At 41.1% G+C, this 14335-nt stretch overlaps 1 protein-coding gene across 1 annotated transcript; it reads right to left on the minus strand.

Moving 5' to 3' along the window:
* Positions 1-1000: 1000 nt before the first annotated feature.
* LOC128666617 (collagen alpha-2(I) chain-like) lies at positions 1001-3695 on the minus strand. The gene is made up of 3 exons (XM_053721320.1): positions 3360-3695; positions 2146-3255; positions 1001-2041 (listed from the first exon to the last, which is right to left on the minus strand). Exons 1-3 carry the CDS (start codon positions 3693-3695, stop codon positions 1001-1003), a joined length of 2487 nt encoding a protein of 828 aa, XP_053577295.1.
* Between the last annotated feature and the right edge of the window lie 10640 nt (positions 3696-14335).

Genomic DNA, 14335 nt, shown 5'->3' on the forward strand with positions numbered 1-14335 from the left:
CCCTACCCTATTCTAAAATAAAAATTGAAAAGCTCTTTTACCTTACCAGCCCTTAAAAGGGCCTTTTGCGGGGCATGCCCCAAAGAAAACAGCTCTTTTGCCTGTAAAAAAAAACATATAATACCCCCCCAACATTACAACCCACCACCCACATACCCCTAATATAACCCAAACCCCCCTTAAATAAACCTAACACTAAGCCCATGAAGATCTCCCTACCTTATCTTCACCACGCCGGGTATCACCGATCCGTCCAGAAGAGGCTCCGAAATCTTCATCCAAGCCCAAGCGGGGGCTGAAGAGGTCCATCATCGAGCTGAAGAGGTCCGTGATCCGGCTGAAGTCTTGATCCAAGCGGGGGCTGAAGAGATCCATGATCCGGCTGAAGTCTTGATCCAAGCGGGGACTGAAGAGATCCATCATCCGGCTGAAGTCTTCTATCAAGCGGCATCTTCAATCTTCTTTCTTCCGGCTCCATCTTCATCCCGCCGACGCGGAACATCCATCCTGGCCGACGACTTCCCGACGAATGACGGTTCCTTTAAGGGACATCATCCAAGATGGCGTCCCTCGAATTCCGATTGGCTGATAGGATTCTATCAGCCAATCGGAATTAAGGTAGGAAAATTCTGATTGGCTGATGGAATCAGCCAATCAGATTCAAGTTCAATCCGATTGGCTGATCCAATCAGCCAATCAGACTGAGCTTGCATTCTATTGGTTGTTCCGATCACGACTACACGACTCTAAATACCAGCGGTAGCCCAAAACCAGCGTTAGGAGCCCCTAACGCTGGTTTTGACGGCTAACGCAAAACTTTTTCTTTCGCAAAATCTCAATAAAAAATTATAAACAAAAATAAAAAATAGAATGTTTAATTAAGCATAGTATTGTGCTTTTTTTCTCTCTACTCTTTCCAGAGAGGCTGGAGTATCTCCTCCATAATTACGTTATGGTGCAGTTTGCTTGAACCTGTTTCATGCTACACAGTTGGCAAAATTCAATAAGAGGTCCCTGAAGTCATTCCAGCTTCAGTGGCCTCACCAGCCATTATGGCATAACTAGCTTCACCAGCCATACCAGCATCACTAGCCTTACCAGCCTTACCAGCATCACTAGTCTCACCAGCCATACCAGCATCACTAGTCTCACCAGCCATACCAGCATCACTAGTCTCACCAGCCATACCAGCATCACTAGTCTCACCAGCCATACCAGCATCACTAGTCTCACCAGCCATATCAGCATCACTAGTCTCACCAGCCTTACCAGCATCACTAGTCTCACCAGCCATACCAGCATCACTAGTCTCACCAGCCATACCAGCATCACTAGTCTCACCAGCCATATCAGCATCACTAGTCTCACCAGCCTTACCAGCATCACTAGTCTCACAAGCCATACCAGCATCACTAGTCTCACCAGTCACACCAGCATCACTAGTCTCACCAGTCATACCAGCATCACTAGTCTCACCAGTCACACCAGCATCACTAGTCTCACCAGTCACACCAGCATCACTTGCCTCACCAGCCATGCCTGCATCACTAGACTCACCAGCCATACCAGCATGCCTAGCTTCACCAGCCATATCAACATCACTAGTCTCACCAGCCATACCAGCATCACTAGCCTTACCAGCCATACCAGCTTTACTAGTCTCACCAGACATACCAGTCTCACCAGCCATACCAGCATCACTAGTCTCACAAGCCATAACAGCATCACTAGCCTCACCAGCCATACCAGCATCATTAGTCTCACGAGCCATACCAACACCACTAGCTTCACCAGCTATACCAGCAACAGTAGTTTTACCAGCCCTACCAGCAACACTAGTCTCACCAGCCATACCAGCATCACTAGTCTCAACAGCCATTCCAGCACCACTAGTCTCACCAGCCATACCAGCACCACTAGTCTCACCAGCCATACCAGTCTCACTAGCCATACCAGTCTCACTAGCCATACCAGCATTAGTAGACTCACCAGCCATAACAGCATAACTAGTCTCACTAGCCATACCAGCATTACTTGCCCACTAGCCATACCAGTATCAGTTGACTCACCAGCCATACCAGCATTACTAGTCTCACTAGCCATACCAGAATCACTAGACTCACTAGCCATACCAGCATCACTTGCCTCACCAGCCATACCAGCATTACTAGTCTCACTAACCATACCAGCATCACTAGCCTTACCAGCCATACCAGCATCACTTGCCTCACCAGCCATACCAGCATTACTAGTCTCACTAACCATACCAGCATCACTAGCCTTACCAGCCATACCAGCATCACTTGCCTTACCAGCCATACCAGCATCACTAGTCTCACTAGCCATACAAGCATCAGTAGTCTCACCAGCCATACCAGCATCACTAGCCTTACCAGCCTTACCAGCATCACTAGTCTCACCAGCCATACCAGCATCACTAGTCTCACCAGCCATATCAGCATCACTAGTCTCACCAGCCTTACCAGCATCACTAGTCTCACCAGCCATACCAGCATCACTAGTCTCACCAGCCATACCAGCATCACTAGTCTCACCAGCCATATCAGCATCACTAGTCTCACCAGCCTTACCAGCATCACTAGTCTCACAAGCCATACCAGCATCACTAGTCTCACCAGTCACACCAGCATCACTAGTCTCACCAGTCATACCAGCATCACTAGTCTCACCAGTCACACCAGCATCACTAGTCTCACCAGTCACACCAGCATCACTTGCCTCACCAGCCATGCCTGCATCACTAGACTCACCAGCCATACCAGCATGCCTAGCTTCACCAGCCATATCAACATCACTAGTCTCACCAGCCATACCAGCATCACTAGCCTTACCAGCCATACCAGCTTTACTAGTCTCACCAGACATACCAGTCTCACCAGCCATACCAGCATCACTAGTCTCACAAGCCATAACAGCATCACTAGCCTCACCAGCCATACCAGCATCATTAGTCTCACGAGCCATACCAACACCACTAGCTTCACCAGCTATACCAGCAACAGTAGTTTTACCAGCCCTACCAGCAACACTAGTCTCACCAGCCATACCAGCATCACTAGTCTCAACAGCCATTCCAGCACCACTAGTCTCACCAGCCATACCAGCACCACTAGTCTCACCAGCCATACCAGTCTCACTAGCCATACCAGTCTCACTAGCCATACCAGCATTAGTAGACTCACCAGCCATAACAGCATAACTAGTCTCACTAGCCATACCAGCATTACTTGCCCACTAGCCATACCAGTATCAGTTGACTCACCAGCCATACCAGCATTACTAGTCTCACTAGCCATACCAGAATCACTAGACTCACTAGCCATACCAGCATCACTTGCCTCACCAGCCATACCAGCATTACTAGTCTCACTAACCATACCAGCATCACTAGCCTTACCAGCCATACCAGCATCACTTGCCTCACCAGCCATACCAGCATTACTAGTCTCACTAACCATACCAGCATCACTAGCCTTACCAGCCATACCAGCATCACTTGCCTTACCAGCCATACCAGCATCACTAGTCTCACTAGCCATACAAGCATCAGTAGTCTCACCAGCCATACCAGCATCACTAGTCTCACCATCCATATCAGTATCAACAGCCTCAACCGTCATACCAGCATCCCTAACCTCACCAGACATACCAGCATCACTAGTCTCACCAGCCATACCGGCATCACTATTCTCACCAGTAGTACCAGTATCACTAGTCTAACTAGCCATACCAGCATCGCTAGCCTCACCAGTCACTCCAGCTTCCCTGGCCACACCAGCATCACTAGTCTCACCAGCCATACTAACATCAATAGCTATACCAGCATAACTAGTCTCACCAGCCATACCAGCATCACTAGCCTCATCAGCCATACCAGCATCACTAGTCTCACCAGTCATACTGTACCAGCATCAATAGCCATCCAACATCACTAGTCTCACCAGCCATATCAGCATCACTAGCCTCATCAGCCATACCAGCATCACTAGTCTCACCAGCCATACTGTACCAGCATCAATAGCCATCCAACATCACTAGTCTCACCAGCCATATCAGCATCACTAGCCTCATCAGCCATACCAGCATCACTAGTCTCACCAGCCATACCAACATCATTAGACTCATCAGTCACTCCAGCTTCACTGGCCTCACCAACCATTACAACATCACTGGTCCACCAGCCATACCAGCATCACTACTCTCGCTAGCCATACCAGCATCACTTGCTTCACCAGTCACTCCAGCCTCATTGGTCTTACCAGCCATCACAACATCACTAGACACACCAGCCATACCAGCGTCACCAGCTTCACTGGCCCCACTAGTCACTCCAACTTCACTGATCTCACCAGACATTCCAGCAACCCTGGCCTTACTAGCTGACACAATGTGTAGTTTACAAATTATTAATAAAGTAACAGTAAGTTCAGATGTTTTGAAATGCAGTACTTAAAGGGACATTAAACCCAAAAAAATTATTTTATGAGTCAGACAGAGAATACAATTTTAAACAACATTCCAATTTACTTCTATTATCTAATTTGCTTCATTCTTTAGATATCCTTTGTTGAATAAATAGCAATGCACACTGGTGATCCAATTACACAAGGCATCTATGTGCAGCCACCAATCAGCAGCTACTGAGCCTATTTAGATATGCTTTTCAGCAAAGGATATAAAGAGAATGAAGCAAATTAGATAATAGAAGTAAATTAGAAAGTTGTTTAAAATTGCATGCTCTTTCTTCATGAGAGAAAAAATGCGAGTTTCATGTCCCTTTAAAGTAACACTAAATGCTAAATACAGCATAATGATGAATTTAAAGTAAATATTAGCCTGAGAATAATATGCAGATGTCGTTTTGAAAATTATATTACTTGTTTAAATAATGAAAAATATTATATAAATAAATTGGTGCCACCATTTTGTAACTTAAGTTTTCCTCAGTTTAAAACCTTTAAGTAATGGTATGTGGTATGCATTTAGGAAAAATGTGTTTAATTGGTGTAAAATTTAATTTAAAATGTGTTTTGCAAGTGTTTTTATTTGTTACTATAAACTATGCGTGTGAATTATGTGTATATATATATGTGTGTGTATATATATAAATATATATATATATATATATATAAATATATATATAGAGAGAGAGATTGTATGTATGTATATATATATATATATATATATATATATATATATATATATATATATATAATGTACTGTATATATTAAAGTTATATACAAACAATAGAGAGAAGAAAAAAACTATGACAAAACAATTTGGCTGTATACACTGTGTGATCTCTGGAGCATTGCAATCATACAATAAAAATATTTTTGTCTGTTTATTTTTGATGCATCATTAATTGTGATCCAAAAGCTATGGGGCATTAAAGATAAATGGGTTTGTTTTTTTTTTTGCTTTGTTGTTTGAAGACTAGAAAGAAATAGATGTAACAAGTTCAACGTGGCCATTTCTTTTACTGAGAGTAACATTCTGTGATTGTAAAGACTTGTGTGCCTTTGTGAGGGTAAGGTGCTGACTTTTTATAGCTACTCAAGCACAGATAGATGTAACACTGTGGCCATTTCTTTTATTGAGAGTAACATTGTGTGATTGTAAAGACTTTTGTGCCTTTGTGAGGGTAAGGTGCTGACTTTTTATAGCTACTCAAGCACAGATATTCTTCAATTTTCCAAAACACTGTCTTAACATGAACACACAAGGGATAAAAATATGACACACAGTCCTTTGGCAATATACCCTGTGTGATCTCTGAAGCATCTGAGTGATAAAACAAACACATTCTGTCTCTTCTTTATCTGCCTAAGAAGAAGAACAATAGAACAGAACATCACAGGTTTAACAGTGTGTTTAGGTACAAAAGAGCAATGTTGAAAGTTACGGGGATACTATGGGGGCCCTTGAGTTAGAGTATTGCTATATTACAAGACTGTTGGCATTGGGGATCTAGGTGACATAGGATTAAGTAGTTAGGTGGTCTACGAATTGTTTAGTTGTGTGATGGGGAGATATCAGCTGTATTTGGTTAAGTTCATTAGAAGGTCTGGGTACATAGAGGTTAGCTTAGCTGGAATGGGTCAAGTCTGAAACTTACATCTCCCTATAGCTCAGTCCAGACGCAGCAACTCCTATATGCAAGTTACATGCCCAGACCTCAGTATAAACGCACAGCCTTATCAACTCCTGTATGTAAGTTACATGCCAAGACCTCAGTCCAAACGTACATCCTCAGCAGTTCCTGTATACAAGTTACATGCCCAGACCTCAGTCCAGATGCACATCCTCAGCAACTCATATATGTAAGTTACATGCCCAGACCTCAGTGCAAATGCATATCTTCAGCAACTCCTGTATGCAAGTTACATGCCAAGACCTCAGTCCAAACGTACATCCTCAGCAGCTCCTGTATACAAGTTACATGCCAAGGCCTCAGTCCAGACGCACATCCTCAGCAACTCCTAAATGTAAGTTACATGCCCAGACCTCAGTGCAAATGCACATCTTCAGCAACTCCTGTATGCATGTTACATGCCTAGACCTCAGTCCAGATGCACATCTTCAGCAACTCCTATATGTAAGTTACATGCCCAGACCTCAGTCCAAACGTACATCCTCAGCAGCTCCTGTATGCAAATACCATGCCCATACCTCAGTCAAGCGCACATCCTTAGCAACACCTATTTGCAAGTTACATACCCAGACCTCAGTCCAAACGCATATCCCCAGCAACTCTCATAAGCAAGTTACATGCCCGGACCTCAGTCCAAACCTACATCCTCAGCAGCTCCTGTATGCAAATGACATGCCTATACCTCAGTTAAGCGCACATCCTTACAACTCCTATATACAAGTTACATGCCCAGACCTCAGTCCAAAAGCACATCCTCAGCAACTCCCATATGCAAGTTATGTGCCAGACCTCAGTCAAAAACACATCCTCAGCAACTCCTTTATACAAGTTACATGCCTAGACTTCATTCCACTTGCACATCCTTAGCAACTCCTATATGTAAGTTACATGACCAGACCTCAGTCGAAAAGCACATCCTCAGTAACTCCTATATGCAAGGTACATGCCCATACCTCAGTCAGACGCACATCCTCAGCAACTCCTATATGTAAGTTACATGCCCAGACCTCAGTCGAAAAGCACATCCTCAGTAACTCCTATATGCAAGTTACATGCCCATACCTCAGTCAGACGCACATCCTCAGCAACTCCTATATGGAAGTTACATACCCAGACCTCAATCCAAATGCACATCCTCAGCAACTCCTGTATGCAAGTTACATGTCCAGACCTCAGTCCAGACACACATCCTCAGCAACTCTTATTTGTAATCTACATGCCCAGACCTCAGTCCAAATGCACATCTTAATCAACTCCTGCATGCAAATTACATGCCCAGACCTCAGTCCAAACGTACATCCTCAGCAGCTCCTGTATACAAGTTACATGCACAGACCTCAGTCCAGACACACCTCCTCTGCAACTCCTATATGCAAGTTATATGCCCAGACCTCAGTCAAAACGTACATCCTCAGCAGCTCCTGTATACAAGTTACATGCCCAGAACTCAGTCCAGACGCACATCCTCGGCAACTCCTATATGCAAGTTATATGCCCAGACCTCAGTCCAAAAGAACATCCTCAGCAACTCCAATATGCAAGTTACATGCCCAGACCTCAGTCCAAAAGCACATCCTCAGCAACTACCATATGCAAGTTACATGCCCAGACATCAGTCTAAAAGCAAATCCTCAGCAACTCCCATATGCGAGTTACATGCCCAGACCTCGGTCCAAAAGCACATCCTCAGCAACTACCATATGCAAGTTACATGCCCAGACATCAGTCTAAAAGCAAATCCTCAGCAACTCCCATATGCAAGTTACATGCCCAGACCTCGATCCAAAAGCACATCCTCAGCAACTCCCATATGCAAGTTACATGCCCAGACCTCAGTCTAAAAGCAAATCCTCAGCAACTCCCATATGCAAGTTACATGCTCAGACCTCAGTCTAAAGGCAACTCCAATATGCAAGTTACATGCCCAGACCTCAGCCTAAAAGCAAATCCTCAGCAACTCCCATATGCAAGTTACATGCCCAGACCTCGGTCCAAAAGCACATCTTCAACAACTACCATATGCAAGTTACATGCTCAGACCTCAGTCTAAAAGCAAATCCTCAGCAACTCCCATATGTAAGTTACATGCCCAGACCTCAGTCTAAAAGCAAATCCTCAGCAACTCCCATATGCAAGTTACATGCCCAGACCTCAGTCTAAAAGCAAATCCTCAGCAACTCCCATATGCAAGTTGCATGCCCAGACCTCGATCCAAAAGCACATCCTCAGCAACTCCCATATGCAAGTTACATGCCCAGACCTCAGTCTAAAAGAAAATCCTCAGCAACTCCCATATACAAGTTACATGCCCAGACCTCAGTCTAAAAACAAATCCTCAGCAACTCCTATATTCAAGTTGCATGCCCATACCTCAGTCCAGATGCATATGCCATGCAGATTTTGTATGCAAGTTATATGCCCAGACTTCAGTAGATGCATGTTTTTAGTGACTCCATTATGCAAGTTGCATGCCCAGACATCAGTCCAGGTGCATATGCTCAGCACCTTCTGTATGCAAGAAGACATCAGTGGATGCAGATGTTTCACTGGTCTTTTATGCAAGTCACATGCTCAGACCTAAATTTGACGTAATATAGCATGAAACATGAGACAGTGTTACATAGAAAGTTTGTGCTGTAATTCTGATAACAAAGAATTAAGAGTCAAGTACCTATGGTACACAGTAAAAATAACTGCCCTTTAGTTAACTACATTGGAACGTCTTTTTTTAAAAAGATTTTTAACTCCCTTCGCTCTGTCTTGAGTCGCTCATAGACCCATGCAAATGTAAGGTACACATAGAGGAATTCTAATGATATAAATGGTCACTCATGGACCAGTGATAAAATAACAGTACAGTAACCTTATTATATAAAATGTTAGAATAAAAAAAAAAAAGAAGTAAAAAAGAGTAAGCAAATGATACATAACTAGTGTAAAATATGTTATAGTTCTCTATCAACATGCTAGGGTCCAGTATATTGTCATATTGTATATATGGTTTAATTAAGGTAGCTGGACCATGAATAGGAGACTATTGAAATTATAGGGTATGACATTTCTTTGCTGTTAAAGAAGAACCTACATAGGGTGAAGGAGTTTAATCTCGAGTCTAGAGCTTTATAATCTGACTGGTATGGCTTCTGTCCTAAACAAAACTCATTTCTATTCTCTATAGCAGATGTGTACCTGGAAGAGGAGATACTATGTGGGTGTATTATGTGTCTATGAGTTTGTATACTATCAGGTCAATTATTTAATGGTCATTCCTCACAACTATGTTATTCCATATTATCTTGTTTAACGTTACATTGTATAATATTAGATGGAGTGATGATACTATTGAAAATGAAGATCCATCGATTTGAGACAACAAATAGTACCATCGGAGATTGTTAATGTGCCAGTTTTTTTTTTATGTTCTCTCTATTAATGAGTCCTATACTCAAATGCTGTACTCTATGCCATTTTGCAAGTAAAGTCCCATTGCAGTTTTATAATATCAGCATGTCTTCTAGGTTTTGAACCCAAATTCTTAGGGAAAGGCATCTTTTTTTAGGTATTGAACAATACTTTCTTTAACCTGTTGAGTGCTATTTTATGGGTCTAGTTGTTAAGCATATTATATTGACCACAGTTAGCGATTAGTTTTTAGTACTAGGTCTAATAGGATACCTTGGATCAGTTATACAGTTAAACTCAATTATAGCACAAATTTAACAATTCACACCAACAAAAGATATGCATAAATTGAAGTGGCTTTTGTACTGGGGCATAGCATCACTATTTTATCTACGCTATGGTACTGGGGCAGTCAAACAAAGCTCCACAGGGATATATTTTCATATACAGGTACCTGTACCGTACAAAGCTAAACTAAGCTCCTATAACCTACATATGCTAAATCTTTTGCTGCAACATATTGACATAAGCTATACGAGCAGTTAAAATAATTATCAGTTAGTAAACCCTATAGGTACATTCTAATATTGGACCTCCCATCCATCTGCCACTAATACATTTATCTTGTTATATCTACTATAACTGCCCCCCTATATGTTATGGGTACCTTTAATATACTGTATATCCTTTACAGCTGAGACACAGATATATGCATTCCACCTCTCTCTATTTGTTGACCCCACAATAAATGCAATTCCTTTCTTTAAGATATCGAACCCTGTAAAATGAGCAACAAGCATTCTGCAGCACAGTTGGCTCCGTTACCCCCCACATGGTTTACTTGATAAACTAGGGAAAATATATCCCACAATGTTCTATATCCCCAAAAAATTCTTATGTATGTTTAACCATAGAGGTAACTGATAAACCCTCCCCTAATCATTACATTAAAATAAGGTTTCTATCCCATAGGTTCTTTCATATAAACTTATGTAGACCATATGAGCAATTTGTATAAACAGAAGATTTATTCTTCACACTTTATTGAGTACAACCACTTTGACGCTAACCTGCTTTTTTCCTAAGTATGCATTATAGGCAATCATCTGTACTATAACTAGTGTTTTAAGCTTGTTTAATACTATGTGGATGCCTATATTTTGTACACTGTCTATATTTGTGAAGGAACATGTTTTTTATCCTGCATTTTTAAAAAAAACATTACTTTAAAAATAAAAAAACTAAGTTAAAATTTATCTAAAATTACAAAAAATAAAAAAAGCCTAACATTACAGAAAATAATAAACCAAATTGTCAAAAATAAAAAAATTAAACCTAATCCCTATGAAAATAAAAAGCCCCCCAAAATAAAAACACCCCTTAATCTAAACTAAACTATTAATAGCCCCTAGAAGGGCCTTTTGAAGGGCATTGCCCTAAGTTAAACAGCTCTTTTACATTTAAAAATACTAAGTCCTCGCTAACAGTAAAACCCCCACCCACTAAACCCCCCAAAATAAAAAAACTAACACTAAAAAAACCAAAGCTACCCATTATTGCCCCTAAAGGGGCATTTGTATGGGCATTGACCTTAAAAGGGCATTCAGCTATTTTACAAGCCCATTAAAACACTAATCCAAAATAAATAGGTACTCACCGTTCCTGAAGTCCGGCGGAGAAGGTCTTCTTCCAGGAGGTGAAGTCTTCTTGGAGGTGGCGATATCTTCTTCCAGCGTGGCCACCTCTTCTATCTTCATCCAGGACCAAGCCGTCACGGAGCGAAGGTTACCGCGGAACAGAAGACCGGCGACCACGGAGCCATCGAGTGTGGAGATCCTCTTTGTACGATCGTCGCCGCACACTGAAGATGGAATGCAAGGTACCCCTTTAAATATGGGGTACCTTGCATTCTTATTGGCTGAAAAATTAAAATCAGCAAATAGGATTAGAGCTACTAAAATCCTATTGGTTGATTATCTTGGCAAACTACTCAGGGTGCCGACTGCCAGCAATTATTATGTGATTGCTGGGACGTTAGGCAGTGCCTCTCACATTCTTACCCATTCAGTCTTTGAGAATCTAAGTCAGTGCAAATTTGCTGTTAACTTATAAAAAATTATATTTATATAATTATTCTAAAAGGAAAGTAAAAGAGGCATCATTAGTCACTCCAATTACACAGTTAAGATGCTTTTCCATGTATTGCAGTTATAGACAATATAATAGTGAAAATCAAGATCAAGTACCGCCAGATCACTAACTGCCAGTGCTGTTCTTATCAAACCAGGTGTATTGGCTTAAAGGGACAGTCAACTCAAAAAATGTTATTGTTTTAAAAGATAGATAATCCCTTTATTACCCATTCCCCAGTTTTGCACAGAAAACATGGTTGTATTAATATACTTTTTACCTTTGTGATTACCTTGTTCCTAAGCATCTTCTGACTGCTCCCCTAATCACAGGACTTTATCTATTGACTTGCATTTAAGCCAATTAGTGCTGTGTTGTTAGAATCCACGGGCGTGAGCACAATGTTATCTGTTTGGCTCACATGAACTAGCTTCCCCTGATGTGAAAAGCCAATACAAAAGCATGTGATCATGGGACTGTCTTTAGGGATTTAGAAACAGACAGAAATTTAGAGGTTTAAAGGTTATAAAGTATGTTAATATAACCATGTTTTTTGTGCAATGCTGGGGAATGGGTAATAAGGGCATTATATATCTTTTTAAACAATAACAATTTTTGTGTTTACTGTCCCTTTAACTTACAATAGAAAGTTAGTTATAGGGATATTGCACTAAAAATGCATCAGTCATGTGGAAGAGCGTAGAAATATTTGACCTAAAAAAGTCAAGAAAAAAAAAGAAGAAAAAGCTGTTAAAAAGTAAATGAATACAGCAGTATCAGTTGTTAAAGGGACATTATACACTCATTTTTTCTTTGCATAAATGTGTTGTAGATGATATATTTATTTAGCCCATAAAGTTTTTTTTTTTTAAATTTTTATAGTTTTGCTTATTTTTAAATAACATTGCTCTGATTTTCAGACTCCTAACCAAGCCCCAAAGTTTTATGAGAATACTGTCAGCTACCTTCTCCAGCTTGCTCCTGTTTGTGTAAAGGGTCTTTTCATATGCAAAAGAAGGGGGAGGGGGGAGTGTCTTATTTCCCATTTGCAGTGGGCTTTCCAGCTACCTTTTCAACAGAGATAAACTGAGAGCTTCTAAGTAAGTTTTTAAACAGTTTTATACTGGATTTTTATATCAGTATCGGTGCATCTTATTCTTTATAGTAGTGTCTATTACATGCAGTTATATGAAAAACACAATTTATGCTTACCTGATAAATTTATTTCTCTTGTGGTGTATCCAGTCCACGGATCATCCATTACTTGTGGGATATTCTCATTCCCAACAGGAAGTTGCAAGAGGACACCCAACAGCAGAGCTGTAATATAGCTCCTCCCCTAACTGTCATAGCCAGTCATTCGACCGAAAACAAGCCGAGAAAGGAGGAACCATAGGGTGTAGTGGTTACTGTAGTTTAAATTTAAAAATTACCTGCCTTAAAATGACAGGGCGGGCCGTGGACTGGATACACCACAAGAGAAATAAATTTATCAGGTAAGCATAAATTGTGTTTTCTCTTGTAAGGTGTATCCAGTCCACGGATCATCCATTACTTGTGGGATACCAATACCAAAGCTAAAGTACACGGATGAAGGGAGGGACAAGGCAGGAACTTAAATAGAAGAAACCACTGCCTGTAAAACCTTTCTCCCAAATATAGCCTCCAAAGAAGCAAAAGTATCAAATTTGTAAAATTTTGAAAAAGTATGAAGCGAAGACCAAGTCGCCGCCTTGCAAATCTGTTCAACAGAAGCCTCATTTTTAAAGGCCCAAGTGGAAGCCACAGCTCTAGTGGAATGAGCTGTAATCCTTTCAGGGGGCTGCTGTCCAGCAGTCTCATAGGCTAAGTGGATTAAGCTTCTTAGCCAAAAAGAAAAAGAGGTTGCCAAAGCCTTTTGACCTCTCCTCTGTCCAGAGTAGACAACAAACAAAGCAGATTTTTGACGAAAATCTTTAGTAGCTTGTAAGTAAAACTTTAAAGCACGGACCACGTCCAGATTGTGTAACACAAGGATGGAACCACAATCTCTTGATTGATATTCTTGTTAGATACCACCTTAGGTAAGAACCCAGGTTTGGTACGCAGGACTACCTTATCCGTATGAAAAATCAGATAAGGAGAATCACATTGTAAGGCAGATAGCTCAGAGACTCTACGAGCCGAGGAAATAGCTACCAAAAAAAAAAAAAAAAAAAAAAGAACTTTCCAAGATAAAAGTTTGATATCTATGGAATGAAGAGGTTCAAACGGAACTCCTTGAAGAACCTTAAGAACCAAGTTTAAGCTCTATGGTGGAGCAACAGGTTTAAACACAGGCTTGATTCTAACTAAAGCCTGACAAAATGCCTGAACGTCTGGAACATCTGCCAGACGCTAGTGCAAAAGAATAGACAGAGCAAAAATCTGTCCCTTTAAGAAACTAGCTGACAATCCTTTTTCCAAACCTTCTTGGAGAAAACTTAAAATCCTAGGAATCCTGACCTTACTCCATGAGTAACCCTTGGATTCACACCAATAAAGATATCTACGCCATACCTTATGGTAAATTTTCCTGGTGACAGGCTTTCGTGCCTGTATTAAGGTATCAATAACTGACTCGGAGAAGCCACGCTTTGATAAAATCA

This window comes from Bombina bombina, chromosome 1, assembly GCF_027579735.1.
Source record: "Bombina bombina isolate aBomBom1 chromosome 1, aBomBom1.pri, whole genome shotgun sequence".
Taxonomy (NCBI): Eukaryota; Metazoa; Chordata; class Amphibia; order Anura; family Bombinatoridae; genus Bombina; species Bombina bombina.